At 42.1% G+C, this 18,813-nt stretch overlaps 1 protein-coding gene across 2 annotated transcripts in view; it reads left to right on the top strand.

Moving 5' to 3' along the window:
* Positions 1–18,813, top strand: part of LOC149808391 (solute carrier organic anion transporter family member 4A1-like) — a 123,549-nt gene that overhangs the window by 90,602 nt on the left and 14,134 nt on the right. For both annotated transcript variants that reach the window (XM_089976591.1, XM_089976581.1), the window contains exons 10-12: positions 3,904–4,099; positions 5,034–5,175; positions 6,168–6,355. In XM_089976591.1, the coding sequence (XP_089832717.1) occupies positions 3,904–4,099; positions 5,034–5,175; positions 6,168–6,355 (526 nt within the window). The remainder of the gene's footprint in view (positions 1–3,903; positions 4,100–5,033; positions 5,176–6,167; positions 6,356–18,813) is intronic.

Here is an 18,813-nt window from a genome sequence, read left to right as displayed (position 1 = left end):
GGTGAAAGAAATAAATAGGCTTAACATGCGTGGCAGTCTGATTACAATCAAATCTCCATGCCCTACGTGAAGATCTGATGACGATCGCTGTGGAGTCATGTTCTCGTGACGTTTGAGTTAGTCAAAGTAAATCAGCTTTAAAACATCTGAAAGTGAATCAAATCGTTCAGTACACATTCACGATTTTAGTCCACACGGCTCAGTCTCCAAACCCGACAATATAAGACTTCATCTGATTGGCTGATAAAATTAGCGATTATGGTAATAAGAGGTTACCAGAACCCGACCCCTACCCGGTCGCTGTCACAACTGCATGTATAGTAGTGTAGATCTAATTTTAAGCAGACTGACATGCGCGGGACACTCGAGGCACAAAAGTCATTATAGCCTCAAAACGGTAACAGTTTTATAAGTGACTGACATCACTGGCCGTGACTTAGTAACATTGTTCAAGTTGACCTCGATATGTCCTTCTGTGGGTAAGTTTCGGAAATCCTATGTTAAATCGTCCCGTAAATTTAACATGGGAATGGCTTTATAAGGTCAAACGTGTTTATGGGGGTCAAAAGTGTTTATAGGGTCCAAAGTAAACGGTAATGGCAATTTAACGAACAAACACATACAACAACAAAGACAAAACACATAGGGTCTGTTTTCTAGAGATCTGACTGGCCCGGGTTTGACTAAAAGTAATGTTAGATTATGAAATTGTCATAGAATTTAACGGAGACTGAAAACATATTCAGGAACATTACATTAGATAGGCTTAAGGAATACTAAATGACGACAATATCTCGGATTCGAGAGGAGACTAAGAAAAGCCGAACATTAATAATATTCAAATCGCCGATACTAAAAATTGTACTTAAATTCTGAAACTGTACCGGAATTTCATGAAGACCAAAAATTAACCGGAATTTGTTAAAATATTGGCAAAAACTAACTGTAGCACTAAAATTCCGAAATTATATCGGTCATAATGTAGATTTTAAAAATATATTCAATGTTTAAAGTGGCCAAAACTTAAAGTAGTAATATAACTATAAAAACGTCCCGTACTCCAGTGGATAGTGAGAAAATCCGGAAAATTAATATTGCAATCGCTGTGACTAAAAGTAGCAGTAAAACTCCAACATTGTCCCGAACTATAATGAAGGCTGAAATTATCGGAAATGTTTGTTAAAATATTGGCCAAGACTAAAAGTAGCACTGCCATTTCGAAACTCATATCGACATTAGCAGAAACTGACAAAAGTAAGGGAGGAATTAAAAATATGGTCGAGCCTAAGATTAATGCTACAGTTTCTAAACCGATACATAATTTAGCGTTTTCCATCAAATATAAAGCTTTTAAAACATTTTTATCAATTGTCAAAAGAATTTAAAAGTTCGAAATTTACAAATTTAGTTCTCGCAAAATAAATAAGGGTAGTGGGTGAACAAAAGGAGATTAAATCGCACAAACGTATTATTCAACACACCAGCTCTGCCATCCAATGCTGTAACAGGATAGACCTTATTTGTAAAACTTGCAAAATTTGTCCACTGACAAACCATACAGCTCTCCCGAATTCTTGGGTTGGCCCCCACTTGTACGAGTACGCGGGCCTAGGGCCGACCATGACCGCGCGGGCCAGAGTATAGGTATCTCGATTGGTATGCTACTGCAAACACTGATTATGTCTAGACTAGATCAACTTTCGCGATTTGGCGCACGAATTAGTTTTTACATTATTTTTAAAAAATCCTGTTAACAACGGTTTTTTTAATCGAAATAATAACATGACAATGCCTTTGGCCTAACGAACTCATTAGGACGACATTAGGCCTGAAGCGCGGGGCCCCCTCAAAAGCGGACCTGGGGCGGTCTCCCCACTTGCCACCCCCAAACGCCGTTCATGCCGTCAGCACACAGTTCTCTAGGTTAGCCCACTCTTATTGGCTACACCCTCCCTTCATGGATCCACCATGCGCACAGACATACGTACAGACAACTACAGACAGCCCTAAACAGCTGCAGACAGCCGTAAACAGCTACATTAAAACCGAACTGGTCATAATAAGTTCGGAATAAATATCTATATATGTGCTACTAAATAAAACTAATAGCAACTTGTAATTCAAAAGTTCACAATGTTTCAAATCTGCGTAGTAATAAAGGCATCATTTCACGATACGACATCAAAAACTGAATACACTTCACGTTTTTAAAAAAAATACAAATGTAACACTTACCCCTATGGCTGGAGGACACAAACGGATAACGTTCACTCCTTGACAAGATCCATAGACCAGTGTGTCAGTTAGAAACGGAACTTGCCTTAAATCCACAGGAGAGTAAGTATTAGTCATGGTAAAATACCCGTGGGTACCGTGCTTTTAGTGAATCTCGCCGCAATTTTATCTACGACGAGGTACATGTTTGTTCATTTGCTTACCTAGAAAAACAATTATTCACCCTAGGTAACGTTGTACACATGTACCACGAAAATGATCAAATCGTTCTAAAGCGAAACCAAGTTATTTCTTGCCTTATTCTGTGACAAATGCCCCATGCAAACAATCCAAATGCTTCTTAAATCCCGCACCAACTATCAAAATGTACGGGTATGTTGTAAACTGATGAGATGAAATCGCACGAATATATTATCCAAACATACCTATACCATCCAACACCACATACACACTCTCCAAAACGCCTTGTGTAGTGTTCCCACACATTCTATCAGAAGAAGAAGGTAGAATGAATAAGAAGGATGTGAAATCGCTCAAACACACTATCCAGTACACCATCTATACATCCCCAAAGAAAACAAGAAACATTCCAAAATGACTTATGTAGTCTTTTAAATCCTACATCAACTATTAGGTGAAATGTTTAGTATGTAAACGAAGGGACTAAATCACATAGACTCTGTACCCATCACATCACCTATACCATCCAATGCCCCCCCCCCCCCACACACACACAATCTACACCTTGTTTGCTGTCTATAATCCCACAACAACTATCAGAACGCATTATATTGTTTCGAACCGCTGGCTTCAATCATACTTATTTAACACCTTTCTTTACTAATTATGTAGCTCATTGAACTGTCATCAAATTATACGTTCGTCTAGACGTAGGCTAGTAAGCTTTAATTTAAAGAGAAAGTTGATCCAGGAACAGTTGACCTCCTAGTCTCAAAATGTGTGAACACCTCAGTTGCCAGTGCATACCCGTCATATCAATAAAGTCAAAAGTTTGCTGTCTTGGGGCATATCGTCCGTCCGACTGTTTGTTTCCGCATAATAATGTAGGTTCTTAGCGAAACTGCATGGGATTGCCTACAGAAAACCAAACCAAACGACTGATAGTGTAACATAAAATTGGTAAATAATTTTCACAAGAACTTTGCATGAATCATTACAGAAGATTGGATCTGGAAACTCGGAAGTCGACATAATAACGATCGAATGAAAGAAAAATAGTCTCCGCATAATCGAGAATATCTTACTACATGTTCTTTTGATAAATGCCATGTATGGTTTGTCATTGGGACCAGGAAGGAATCTAATATCTTGGAGATAAAAGAGTCGCGGTCGCTGTCATCCAAAATGCATTTATGTGAGGTATGTTTTGAGTTAAGCTCGACATACGTTTAGCAGCAATCATCTATGGATTGCTCTTGGAAATAAAAGATGGAATATGTCGCAGACGCCCACCGAAAGATGAAAATGTGTTCTCTATTATGCTGCTTGTGCCTAAACACAGTGCTGTTGAATAAAAGATATACATATAATGTACTTTTAAAACTCTTCCACACAGTGTAGTTCAATAAAGGATGAGAATACAATAGTCTTGTTTATTAAGAAATTAGGTTTCGGTGATAATACCTTTATCTTATTTTCACACAATAGGCGGACTAATATTGGTGGGATCATTTGGAATGTTTCTGGGAGGATTGTTGATTAGGCTGTTCCGATTAGAGATGGTTGGAATGACTCGATTGGCGGCAATAGCCTCGTTTCTGGCAGCTGTAATGGGAATAGCCTATCTAGCCGGGTGTCCGAACGTCAGAATGGCAGGCCTTGAAGTCTCCTACCCCGGCGAAGGGTAAGTTTTGTAAAGAAGGCGAGTAATAGCTTTCGCTTATAGCTAACCGTCTTTTAGACTGGTCAATAGAAAAAGAAAGTCATTGGAGAATCATATACCATATATAATCATATACAATAATTTATCGGCATTTAAACTATAGATTCATTAAACAATAAAGTGTGAACTTTTTTTAGGCCTCTAGCCATCTCTTCTGTACTCTCAATTCTGTTTTGTGAATAATTTGGATTTCCAGAAATGAGAGGGTCAGTATTGTAAAATTCAGTGACCTTGAAAATATGAAGATGATAGTTGATTGGTATCGTTCTTTACACATTTGGTCAGTAAACCACAACAATATCTCGTGATTCAATAACTAAAAGTCAAACCGCTCCGGTGGCCTAGTGGTTAGAGTGTCCGCCTTGGATGTGGGAGGTCGTGGGTTCGATCCCCGGCCGAATCATACCAAAGACTTACAACAATGGCACTAACAGCTGCCTCGCTAGGCGCTCAGCATTAAGAGGTTAGTGTCAGGACTGGTCGACCTGGTGTCAGGATAATGTGACTGGGTGGGACATCATGCTACATGTCTGTGGCATGATGCCCCAGTGCTAGACATCACTATAAACTGCCACTCTGCAGACATCGTAGCGATATGACTGAAAAATTGTTGAAGCTACGTTAAAAATCCAAATCACACACACACTAAAAGTCAAAGGCAAATGTCAGGGCGGGAAGGTGGAAGATGTTTGTCGCAGAATAAAAGCTTGATTTAAAATCTTAACTCATAAATAACCCTGTAACAAACTGAAAATATAAAATTATTAGCGATCGATATTTTCATAAACGTTTACGTATTTCAATATCCTCGAAAGCTTCAGTATAGCAAACTTTCAATTGAATACTTACTGAAAGATATTGTACTGTATCTCAAATAAATGTTTTTAATCGGCAGGTCTATATCGGGGTACAAAGCGAAGTGCCAGGGTGCTTGTAACTGTACAGAACGAGTTTTAAATGTCGTGTGTGGGAATGACCGTATCGTATACTACTCCCCCTGTCATGCTGGCTGTACAAAGGCCCCAGCAACTCTAATGGTAAATATATATTATTATTTTTTTACAGAGCAACACTGTTCTTTCTTTCCCTGTTTCTTTACCATCTTCCTCTTCATGTATATCTATGTTTGGAAATATTCATATTTCGAAAGCAATTGTTCCAGGCAACCATGGCAACCATGGTTTTGTTTTGCACTGTTGTCGAATTAGGTCAACGGGAAATTCAGTTCGTACGGAGTATTTGATTGTGGAGAGAATGCCCATGAACAGCCACCTCTATTTGTGTTTAAACTGAATGCATTACGGAAAATTTGAAGTTGCATTTTTATCTAGGTTTTGTTTCGCTTTATATTAAAGTTTACCACAAGAACAACAGCACAACAACTGTAAAATGTTTTCCTCAGGTTGAAAAAGTTAATATTTGCATAAAAATGACTTGCGTTATTTTGGTTTGACTTATCGATTATGTACCTTATGTTATATATGTCTCCATCGCGACAGATACATAATCACCAAATTGGGCTCATTAATAGTTTTACTATCGGTTCGGATGGAACACAGGAACTGCTGCCTCTATCAAACGTGAAATGTGCAAATCTCGGCAGCTATTGCCGCCCACAAGAAAACTAGAGTGGGATTGGCATGACAGGATTCTGACAGCTCACGACTGATTTCCACTCTGGACATATGTTGCGTGCCTCTTTAGACATAACAGAAGTCTACATTTATCTATATTAATTACTACCGCTGAAGTACCGCGGGGACTTATGTTTGATTCTTTAAGCAAATTGAACAAATTGAACAGTAGTAGCACATAGACCATATCTGCGGTATGAAGGTAGCTCTTGATGCTCGATAACGAATAGTTTTGTATTTTTTGTTTTGTTTTGCATGGACTAGTAGTCTAGACTCTACCTCACACACACACACACACACACACACACACACACACACACACCACTATATATATATATATATATATATATATATATATATATATATATATATATATATATATATATATATTGCAGAGTCCGTACCAAAATTGTCAATGTGTGGCATCCAGCTTAAATATCACGATAGATGACCAGAGGTCAACTGCGGTCAGCGGACGGTGTGATGACGGGTGTACAAACCTCAGGATTCTGGCACCCTTCCTATTCTTCATGATGCTTTCTGTCCTCACCTCAACCACACCGGTCTCCATGGCAACACTTCGGTTAGTTCTTATATAAATCGTCCAAACAAGTGTCCATTTTAATGGTACCAGTGATCTTATAGAATTCCCATGTACTGTTTTATGTTTTCTCTTATTCAGTCATGGTAGTCCCTGACGGTATGCCACTAAATATATAAACACCGTTCCAACAATATATACGAAGATGAGATAATTTTTAGTATTATTTGTGTTCTTTTTCGAAAGGAAAATGTTCAGCGTGATGTTGGTTTTTACTTGTTCTTGCCATCGTGGGCTTCTGATGTAGTCAGTCATAGGCTTAGATGTGGCTGTCTTAACGTCGCGAACCGCTCCGGTGTCTTACTGGTTAGAGCGTCCGCCTTGGATGCCGGAGGTCGTGGGTTCGATCCCCAGCCGAGTCATACCAAAGACATAAAAATGGTACTAACAGCTGCCTCGCTTGGTGCTCAGCAGTAAGAGGTTAGTCTTAGGACTGGTCGGCCTGGTATCAGGATAATGTGACTGGATGGGACATCATGCTACTTGTCTGCGGCATGACGTCCTAGTGCTAGACATCAATATGAACTGCCGCGTGGGTTCGAGTCTCCGATTCGGCCACTGTGGGTATGTGAGGAAGCTTGCCAGTAGCTTGTTGTGGGTCGGTGGTTCTTCCGGGATTTTCCCGGGTTCTTCCTCCACCATTAATACTGGCCGCCATGTATAGCCTATCGTGTGCTGAAAAATGGCGTTAAACCCAACAACAACAACACTATGAACTGCCACACTGAAGACGTCGTAGCGATATGACTGACAAATTGTTAAAGCTACGTTAAAAATCCAAATCGCACATATACTCTTAGCGTCGCTGATATAGAGGATAGCCTTAGCAACAGATGTAAATGCAGGTCTGACATCCTTGATCTGATCCGTGCTGTTGTTTTATAACTAAAACGTAGACCTGGGGCCCCGAGTGGCCGAGTAGTCTAAAGCGCTCTCCGTTACGGATCACTGCCATCTCACCTCTGTCTACGTGGGTTCGAGTCTCGGATTCGGCTAATGTGGGTATGTGAGAAAGCTTGCCAGTAGCTTCTCGTGGGTCGGTGGTTCTTTCCGGGCTTTTCCCTGGTTCTTCCTCCACCATTAATACTGGCCGCCATGTATAGCCTATCGTGTGCTGAAAAATGGCGTTAAACCCAAAAGCAACAACAACAACAACAACAAAACGTAGACCTGGTGATAGGCTTGACTGTAGAGACATAACCAGAGCTGAGTAATCAAGTGGGCCACCCTAGGGTATATGGGAATTAGCATTAAAAACACCCCTGGGCCACTCTAGGGTCTATGTAAATTTAACATGGACAAAACCTCTGGGCCACTCTAGGGTCTATGGGAATTAACATGGACAAAAATCTTGGGCTGGTCTAGGGTCTATGTAAATTTAACATTAATCACTCTGGGCCACTCTAGGGTCTATGGGAATTAACGTGGACAAAAATCTTGGGCTGGTATAGGGTCTATGTAAATTTAACATTAATCACCCTGGGCCTGTCTAGGGACTAGGGGAAATGGAACAGGGTCGGGACCCTATTTTAATACGGTCCCGACCTGATGGGTCTCTATTTTTTTTAACAAAAAAAAAATAATAAAAAAATGGGGTAGGCAATTGAAAGTCTATCTCTTTTCGAGAGATTGGAGTGGCCCTGAAAAGGGCCTTTGGGTTTCTTCTTCTTCTAACTCCTTAACTTCTTTATCCATCCCCTTATTTTTTCCATCATTCCTTTCTTCTTCTTCTTCTTTTCTGTTTCCGGTATCCAGTCCGGGTTACCCATGGCTCGGAACTTCTGTTGGATTTTCATCCAGTTAGCGTTTAGTTTCTCCAGTTTTTCCTTTTTCTTTCTATTTTCTTCTTCTTTCCTATCTTTTGCCCACCTGTCCTTGATTTTCTGCACTTCTTCATCTATCACCTTTCTCATCTTTTCTTCCCCTTTTTTCAATTGTTCAACACTCCTTTTGACAAAGGGCCACTCTGACCTTTGTTCTATCTCTTCCAAGAACCTTCTTACTTCTTTTACCTTCTCCATAGCCTCTTTTATTGTCCCCACTCTGACATAAAGGGGATTTATCAGACCTCTCAATCTCTTCACTTCTTCTTCAATTAATCCCTCTATCATCTCCCTGGCTAATTTTAGTTCGTTCACGTAGTGCAGACTTGTTCTTAACCTCCAATCTCTTTCAATCCTTTCAACTCCATATTCCCCATCCACCATCCAAAATTAAACATGCCTTAAATTATTAAACAGTTGTGACACCTCCATCTTCGTTTTGGTTATTCCGTATAATGGTTCTAACATTGAACCTTGTGGGTTCTTATGGTTAAAGCGCGGACGTGAAGGAAAACATCCCCCACTTTTCTCATTTCATATAATATACCATCCACATAAGTGAAGCAGCAATTAACAAACCCCAAAACTACTATCGACACACGCAAAGCATTAAAAATGAAACCCAAATCTACTATCCACACTAACCAACTTAAGCGCTTACAAAACCCAATAATCTACTATCCACACAAACGTTCGTGAGCGTTTACAAACACACAAACACACAAACACAAGAAAAAAGAGCCAGTGTTTATATTCACACTACTCTACATACACACATTGGCAAATAGATTGCTATTTCTTTTTTAAAGGTTTGGGTAGCCCTGAAAAGGGCTGTTTTTATAACTCCAGATGCACCTATCTAATGCTGGCACCTTCCTGGTCTGGCACCGCACACACATCTTCAACTCCAGTCTCTTTTTACTTTTTTTGTTGGGAGTGCAGAGGCGGGATAAGTGGCTTCAGAATCCCAATCTTCTGTCTCTGGGATTCTGAAATTTCCTCTTTCCTTTTCCTCCTCTTCTTTTTTTCTTCTTTCCTCCTCTTTCATTCTTCCCTCTTCTACTATGGCCTCCGCGGCCAGTTCATTTAGTATGCGCCTGGCATATTCCAGGTGCATCTGGAGTTCAAGAAGTTTCCTTATTCTGGTATTCATTGTCTTGTTAACGAATGAACAGGGTAGCTAGACTACTGAGCGATTTTTAATTTATAGTGAAAGCGCGGACGTGAAGGAAAACATCCCCCAAGACAAAAGTTATATTACCTAGATCATGACCAAACAACGCACGGACCTAAAAGAAACACTCACTCACTTTTTTTTATACTACCCATTACTAATTTAAAAATTTTCATTTTAAAAAATTATATACTATTCATATACTCAAAGCAATCAAACCCAAAATCTACTCTCCACGCACGTCAAACAGCAAAAAAAAAACATGATCATTATCTACTATCAACACAAACACATACACTCACACCACATAAGAGTCAGTGTTTATATTCACAGTACTCTACATTGGCAGATCGATTGTTATTTCGTTTCTAGAGTATTGGGTAGCCCTGAAAAGGGCTGTTTTTTTGTTTGCTATGGCAATCTTTTAGTTTCTAAGAATGCGACGTCCTCTGACGATAGACTTTCTGACGATAGGTCTGCTTCTTCGGAAAGAGAAGAAGAACTCTTTGGTGTCGATACGACAATCAACAAAGCCTCTGTCAGGTTCAGGTTGCTGCTGCTGCTGCTGTTGCTGCTCTCTCTGCTGTTTCTGAAGTCTGTACTTCTCTGTCCATTCTTCTTTCTCCCTATTCACTTCTTCTCTGAAGAGCTCTTCTATCAGGTCTTCAGTGACTTTTAACATTCTCACATTCTCTGTCTCTTCTGGCTTCGGTATCAGACTGTGTCTGACCCTATGCAAATTCACGTAGGCTTCGTTTAGCTTAGCTAGTTTGGAGCACATCTTCGTAGGAGGATGAGTCAACAATGGATGGTTAGACTGGAGGCTACCCCGGCTTTAAAGTCAAAGCGCGGACGTGAAGGAAAACATCCCTCCACGATTTTCGAGCCGGAACGTTCAATGAGTGTCATGAGAGGGATAGTAAGAAGTCAAAGAGCATGAATCAAAATTCTTATAGCCAAACAAAAGACAAAGCAATTTTTTTCAAAACAACATTTTTTATTCAAAATCACTTAACACTAACAAACAACTATAACATTTTTAACAATATAACATCAAACATTTTTTTCAAATAACAAACATTTTTTTCCAACTCACACATTATTTTGGACAAGGCTGACAACGTTGTGAATGAAATTGTGATTTCCACTGCTGGAAGTCATTAGGCCATTGATGGACACTACGTTTCCTAGCTTGAGACAAAAGATAAGCATAATGGTCACAAAACCATTGATCTACTTTCACATCGTTTCTAGAAGGAGAACCAGGATCAAAATGAGTCACTAAATGTTCTAAGGAATAACCCAGGCTGCGATGATGCAGAAAATACACACAGTATTGTCCACACACCAAGGAATCTGTGCCTTGTAATTTCACATTATTGAATCGTGTGGTCTGAGCATTTCTTCTCATAAAGTCAATGATATCATCTTCCAAAGGAGGCAATCCATACGAATCGAAATATTCCACACACCCTTCTTGAGGAAAGTAGACAGCTATCCAGTGGGTTCCTGGGAGATGACTGTCGTCCGTGTTGATCACATAAGCTAGATGGTCTTGAGGTTTACGATGAGGGAGTTCACCTTTAGCACAGACGACAGGATTCCAAGAAGCCGTGTACGAGCTGTGGTTCAAAAGGTAATAAAGTTCCCAGGTATCCATTGATTTGTGTGGTTTTCTTCTTCACAGGTAATGATAAGTGATCAATTCGATCCTGACCTTTTGCTTGAAAATGTCTGACAAGTAAAAGGCGTTTAGATCCGACTTCTTACTCTGGTCCAAGAGAGATTCGATGCGACGGCACTCCAGAGACGTTAATGGAGGAGAAGAATGTTTATCCAAGCCTTTATACCACTCGTTCTATCTCGATGTGATCCCAAGCTTTGTCCAGATATTCGTCCAATTTTTCTTCTTGACTTAACATCAGACATTTGTCGTGTTGAATTTGACTGGGATGATCGTTGTGACATCCATAGCACTCTTCCTTGATCAATTCTTTCATTATATCTGCCAGGACTGTAGCAAAACAGGAGACTAAATGGGCTTCTTGTTCTGGCCATCTTGACTTCATCATGATAACTTCTTCGTCTTGGGATTCTTCTTCTTCTTCTTCCACGGTCTCCTCACATTCCATCTTCAAAGTTTCTCCACTAGGTAAAGAGGGATAACAGTCTTCCATGGCTTCTAATAATCTAGAATGACTTCTCTCAAACTGTTGATTTCTATGGTATTGTCAAATTCTGCATACAGGAGAACGTTCATTGTGTGATCTGGAGGTGGATTTGCAAACTGAAGTTCCACACGAATCTGACCCGATTTTATAGGGTGGAAATGTCCCTCGTCGCTGCCTTGGTCTGGAGTGAAATCAAAACCCCACAAAGCATAGCCTCCTGCATAATCATCGTACGAAACACCGTGACTGGTGTTGGTTCCTAACTATCCCGTGGCTTCGTACAGGGACAAGTACGATCTCAAATAATTCTTCGCGACACCAAAGTTAGGCTCAAAGGGTCGGGTACACAAGGTCTTGCCGTCGCGACTGACTTCGATCTTGGACACATTGTAATGTTGAAACTCAAAAGGATTTTGATCGTGGGTTCCGTTGAAGGCTGAATTCCTGACGATACCAACAATCAAACGCTTGGGTAACTGTCCTTGGAACAGATGATCTTCGATCATAGATCGCTGTCCAGCGGGACTGGTGAACGTTTTCACTTCTACGCGTCGTATCGGATACTTGGCGGTCGTTCTGCTCAACGTCTGACTGACGTCGTTTCCCACTTTAGGTAACACTTCCACACGACGCACGTAAAGTCGGGCTTCTTGAATGATAGTTTTGTATTCATTGGCATGGGCCATCAAATGGAAAGCGGCACTGCTACGATTCAGTCTCAGACGGATATCCACCCCTTTCAGCAAATACTTTTCTTGTAACCACATGTCCAAATGCAAACGATCCATCAGTTCTAAACTTCGCCCTTGCAGAATTTTCTTACGACGGTCATTAAACCTCACATTGTGAGGATTGTCATCTTCTGTCAGAACTGTGTCCCTAAACGTGGCTACACCTGCCGTGTCAGGTTTCCATACCACGCAAGCATCCAGATGAGTATTCTTGGCTTCTTTTCCGTACGTCAAGAGATTTTCCAGGTAGGCACGATATGGGTAAGTATCCATGCTGCTGCTGACCAGTTTGTTATTCAAGTACAAGTCCACTTCACTGAACAAGGAATGCATGAAATTGTTGACAGGAGCTACTCTAGCATCGCCTCCTGGATTGGTGTTGTCCGTTTTGATCACTTTCACTTTCAAATACAGGTAACTGCTATTCAGATCGATATAATCTTCGGGCTGTCCTTTGATTTCAAACTCGATGGGAGCGGAATCCGTCAAAGAGGAGACGGGATGAAATTCCACCCACTGGGATTCTTGCATCGTCATCATCGTGGGGGGCATGGCAAACAGATCCAGTTCCGACTTGGAACAAGCGCAAGACTCTCGGTGCATCATTTTTCTCTGTGTCTCAATAATCGAAAACGTCTAAGTTTCGGACGGTTCTTCTTTTCTTTGCCTTTCTAGCTTTAGAAGTGTAAAGTAATGGTGAAAGGGTGTTTTCTTCGTCGTCTCTTTCTGCCTTGTCCTTGCTGAATGCCTGAGTCGATAGCGTGCAGGGCATTTATAGGTGTTTCTCGTCGACCCAAAAGGTCTTTGCCCGTTTGCAGCAAGACATTTTTGCCTGCCCTCATGAAGGCTTCTTTAGGGTTTTGTTTGTCGATGATGACATTTTGGAGAAATTCTTTGCCTTGCGTCAGTGCCGCATGTTTCAAGGCGTGCAATCCGCGTGTCACCATCGGTTTCAACACCGAGGCCACCGAACGAAAGGCCGATTTCAGCATATCTCCTAAACCGTGTCCTCGCTGTCGAGCAACCCATCGGTATACTGGATACATGACTTACGAGTCGTGAGAGAACCGTTTTCGAAAATGGAGTTTCACCGTGACTTTTCCTTTGGTGAATGGAATATTTTGTCCCAGATCTCCTTTTATAGCAATGTTGACCGTGTCCAAATATGACTTGCTGACAGGCAAATAGTGAGGATGTACAAATTCGCGGTGAACGTGGTAAGTGTTTCCACCTTCCTCGTCAGCGTTCGTGGCAGAATCCACTTTGAAAGGAATGACACGCAGTAACGGCACAGAGGTGTGTCCCACCACGTTATACTCCACCACATCGGAGTACACAAACATCAAATTCAGTCCTTGGTTCAGTTCTACCTGGGCACGAAATAACTTGCTAAAAGACTCGTTGTCGTAAAAGATTGGTAATTCGTTTTTCTTGAGCATGGCCATTCTCATGTCCATGTCTCCGCCCAACATGTCAAACAATTCAGGACAAAATAAAATGGACACGATTTTACTCCCGTCAAATTTCATCAAGAAGCGACGAGCTCATTTGTGGTATTCCATGGTGACACTTTTTTGACACTTTCCAAAGCTTTCAGAAACACGACATTAAACCTGGAGGCTATGGTGCTCACTAAATGTTGACCACTAAAATAATAGCCTGGGGGAATGAACAAGTGATAGGTGGTGTACTTTTCATTTTGTGTGCCAGGGGTTTTAATGTTATATTTTCCATGGGTGTCCAAGTACTGATGCATTTGCTCGTCATGAACTTCCACATCAAAAATGTTTTGATTGGGAAGGACATTGAGGACTTGGGTCGGGTGAATGATTTCTACTAAAGCCACTTCCCAATGGGCTTCGTGATCTAATGGGATGGTCTGAGGTAATTTGGCCGTGTAACAGCACAACGTGTTCTTGGGAAACACCTCCATGGAACTGTGATTGGGTAAGGTTAAGTAAAATTGGTTTTGGTGACTCATAATTCCAGAGTTCTGTGGCTGTCCGAGGAGTTTCTGGACATCAGAGGAGTGTCTCCGCCCAAAATAAGGTTGTTGTTGTTATTGGAGTGGTGACTGACACTGGCACTGGACACAAGGTCCCCGTTGTTCCCGTTCGAGGAGAATTTCAGGAGGGATTGGGAAGCAGGTAACCGATGCAGCTGCTCAATAAAATGGTCCACAATTATTTGTCTCCTTGTTGCAAACTTAAATTGGCGATGGCTGCCCCGATGACACAATACACCACGAAGATTTGGCAGAAAAAGACGATTTGCGTTTTAGGCAAACGTTCTCCACACCACACCCACAAAGGTTGTTTTTGTAAATCTTGCAGAGAAGAACAAGGTGAAGGAGTGGTCGACGTAGCTGCGTCTGTGTGAAAGGTCATGATGGTCACTTCTTTTTATAGTCGATGACTTGCGAAGCGCCGATCCAAGAATCAAAACTGGGTGGATCTCCTTTCCAACGTACTTTGACTTCTTTGACACGTCGTTTGCCCACTTTACGGGTTCTGCGTTCGAGAATGCTTTCGATGTCGTACACGTCGTCTTCTTTTTTGGTGACACGTTGTAACTCGGGCAAATAAAACGTTCCTTTGAGCACTTCTCCGTTCATGTCTTCCAATTTATAGACGGCAGGATGACGGCCATGCACTCGTCCAGTGACACGAAACAATTCGGTCGTCCAGTTAGGTAAGTAACCTTTGTCGAAAGTGCGTTTGGTTTTGCCAATGCGCACCCAATCTCCTAAGGTCAACACTCCACTTTTCTTGGGGGCAGCCCTCGTCGGGGACGTACCAAACAGGCGCTTAAACACCAACACATCGTTCTCGGGAGTCACTTCTTGCGGGGCACGTCCGATGCTTCGATGGTAAGATTGGTTGTACGCTTGCACCAGGTGCGGTAAGATGTCGATGTACTTCAGAGTGTGGTGATGCGTAAAATATTTCCACATGCGTTCTTTCAAAGTGCGTTGAAAACGTTCCACGATGCTGGCTTTGGTTTCAGGATTCTCGGTGGTAAAAAAATGAATATCACGTTTCTTTAATTATTTTTGGAAAGCTTGGTTCAGAAATTCGGTGCCTTTGTCCGTTTGCCATCGAAGAGGGTGACGACCACTTTGTTTCAACACTCGTTGCAGGACTCGCACTAACTCGCTGCTTGATTTGGAAGTCAAGGGTACGACCCAGGCAAATTTGGAAAAGACGTCGATGACACAAAACAAATATTTGTAGCCACGATTGTAGCTGGCCAAATGAGAGACATGGGCTAAATCGGCTTGCCATTGATGATCGATGCCTTCCACTTAGGTGCGACTTCTGGAAAACTTGCGTCGAATGGGTTTGTGTAAAGTGTAGGTAGCTTGTTCTTGTAACCATCGTTGCACTTGAGGTAAACGGAGACTTTTCAGTCGAGTTTTGGCAGCACGATGCAATTTTTGAACTCCTGCGTAACCTGCAGGATGGGAGGGATCGTAGTAAATGCTGGCTAACACTTTTTCCATTTTTTGTTTGTTTGTTAATAAGGCACCCACTCTTGGAAGATGCTACTCTTTTTCTCTTGGGGTACTTTCTTGGATTGCAATGCTTTGCGTGTGCGACCGGCAATAGGTGTCGCAGAGGAGGATGTCTGTCTTCACTTTCTTTTTCTCTTGTGATGAAGAAGGAGTGGTCATCATCTTTTTAATCCATCCAATTCTGCAGGTAGGTGGTGTTGTTAACTTGCGTACTTTTTCTGGTGGAGTTTCAAACCCTTCTTCTTCTCCTTTTCCCGTCTTGGTCACTGGTAGTGGTGATGGTGCTGAACTTTTCATCAAGGTCTTAATATCTTTCAGAGTGGGAAGAGCTGTTTCGTCTGAGGCTTTCTGGTGAAAGATTTGCAGTCGTTGCAAGAGTTGACCGTACTTTTGCGATTTTTCTGTTTCGGACAAATCTTGGCGATCCATCAAGGATTGCAATTCGTGTTGTAACTGGGACATCTCGCTCAAATTAGGATTGGGAGGTAAATGCGGGGTACGTTGTTCTTGCCAACGATGGTATTCCATCCATCGTTTGTAAGGCACTAAAGCTAGTTTTCGTCCTTCCATGGGATGTCAGGGGTCAATTCTGAGATCTTGGGACTTCAGAGGGCCTTTTTATCTTGCTCCCACCAGTCCTCCCAACATGGTTCCCAAGACTCCTTTCAGCATTGGGCGTAGCAAGAGGGGTAAAATTCCTCCACGTTGGACCAACATCTTTTTTGACGAGTAGGGATTTTCTTTTGAAACATTTGGCGAAAAACGTGACGATGTTTGCCTAAGCATTGTTTCTGGTGTTTGGACAAAGGGATCGTACCTTTCAAGACGTTCAAACAACATTCGCACACGGTATCGATGACCTCATTGGAGGCCGTTTGAATGAGTTTTTTTCGTAGGGGTGGAGAAGCTTTGGACAGGACAGATAACATGTCCCCATGTTTGACTAAACGAGGAGGTAGTCCTTTCCTTTTCTTTCCTTGGGGTTGTTTAGAAGAGGGATGTTTTCTGGAGGGTGACATCTTTGAACCTTTAGGAGGACCAAAAACACTAATACCCCGTCTTGGTCACAGGCCTTTTTTATACTGGAACGCGTCGCCACTGATTGTCTTTACGTCGTATCAACTTCAGGACATGCATGACACGTCGTGCAGGGGTACGCAACGGACTAAATCGAGCCAGTTCTTGCTTGGACAAATCCAATAAACTTTGTAACATGCCCGATCTTTCTTGAACTTTGATTTTGGGAGCAGGTACTTTGTGAGCAGCGGCCACTGTCACTAAATTGGAGGGTCCTGCCACTGGGGATGTTCTTGGGATTATCAACGGATAGGTTCTTGGTGTGATCAACGTCTCCAAGTACTCTTCAGTTCTTGGTGACATCAACGGGGAAGTGAATGAACCTGAGGCTACCGGACACGCGGTCACCGCCGTGGCAGGTCGTGGTTTGCGAGTGTAAGGTTGCGTCCTGGCCGAAGAAGTGCCTCTCTTGCGACTAGTTTTTTGTGGACTTTTCTTTTTCTGGGACTTTTTCTCTGCTTCCTTTTCTGGGGGCTTCTTTTCTTTTTCCGGGGTGGTGTCTGGTAAGAGGAGGGTCCCGCCACTGGAGAAGTTCTTGCAGACACGGGTCTCCTTTGGGACCTGGTCTTTTTCTTCTTGGAGCTTCGTTTCACTCTTTTCTTGGTGAGAACTTTGGGGGCATTAGGATCCCATCTTAAGAGAGAGTGAATGATGACCCCTCCTAGAGTACCGCTCCTTCCAGGTTTCAAAATGATTTGTTTTTTGGTTTGAGTGTCGATGCGAGGATCGGCCAGTTGGGTCAAAGCGACTTTGTTTCGATCAAAAAAGCGTTTAGTTTGATGAGGAATCTGAATGATCCCTTGTAGTAATTGACGCGCTGTCACCGTGAACCATCGTAAGACTTCTTTGAGACTAGCTTCTAAGACACGAGCCCGTATTTGTGGATTTTTTCTCGACTGATGCCATACAAGGCTCGAATCAATTTGACGGGAAGATGCGACTGAAGGGACGTCATGTTCAAACTGTGTGTGAGACAGACGAAAAGTGTCTGAGGTTTTTATAGATTTTTTGATGGGGAGTGAAATGAAGTCGAGGACGGAGACGTGTACAGGACAGGCCCTCCGTCTTGGCACCAGTGGTGAAACAAGTGGGTACGAAATCGCAAATACTCGGGGGTCGTAGGTTTCAAATCGACGAGTAAATAGGCGTGTGGAGTTTGAGTGGCATCGTCGTACGCCTGAGTCAGCCAAGGCGTTCCTAACTGTTTGGCTAAGACTTGCACTTGCGATTTATCTCGAGGACTTTTGAACAAGACCACGTAATGCGCATTGAGACTGATGGTGCGATGGGCTTTACTTTGTTGAAACAAATTTTGAGTGATGTAAACGACACTGGCATTACGGTGATGCCCTTTGCGCGTAAACCACAGTTTAATTTCTTCTTCGTCTTCTCCTAACATGTCGTCGAAAATGACCAAATGGGTTTGACGGGAGTCAGAGACGATGCCGTCGTCTTCTTTAGGAATGCCTTCCACAAACACGATGGAATCGCCTTGACTTTCTCGCAAGAGGCTGTACGCCGATTGCCACTCTTTGTAACACCACACGATGCGTTGAGGTGGACGATCGATCAAATGATGTTTATGTTCAATCAAACGTTTGACGAATTCGGTTTTGCCTGAACCGCTAGGTCCAGCAATGAGCATGTTAAAGGGATGGCGAAGATACAAAGCCTCCCAACTGGTACGATCTAAGTGTTCGTCGATGACTTTGACAATGGAGGAAGAGGGAGCAGAGACAGCAGAGGTAGCCATAGTGTCAGGAATGTCACTTGTGACACGAAAACAGACAAGACGAGAGTTTATATACTTTTTCAGAACACGTTTATTGAATGTTTTAAACATGAACACGAAAGACAAAAATACATAAAAGCCAAAGGCTTAAGTACAACGATAAAAGGCACATGAAAACCATTAACGTGGAATAAACACAAATGTCTGTACAACATGTT

Source organism: Sinohyriopsis cumingii, chromosome 1, assembly GCF_028554795.1.
Source record: "Sinohyriopsis cumingii isolate HCF-2022 chromosome 1, ASM2855479v2, whole genome shotgun sequence".
NCBI lineage: Eukaryota > Metazoa > Mollusca > Bivalvia > Unionida > Unionidae > Sinohyriopsis > Sinohyriopsis cumingii.
This window is presented reverse-complemented; position numbering and strand designations above follow the sequence as displayed.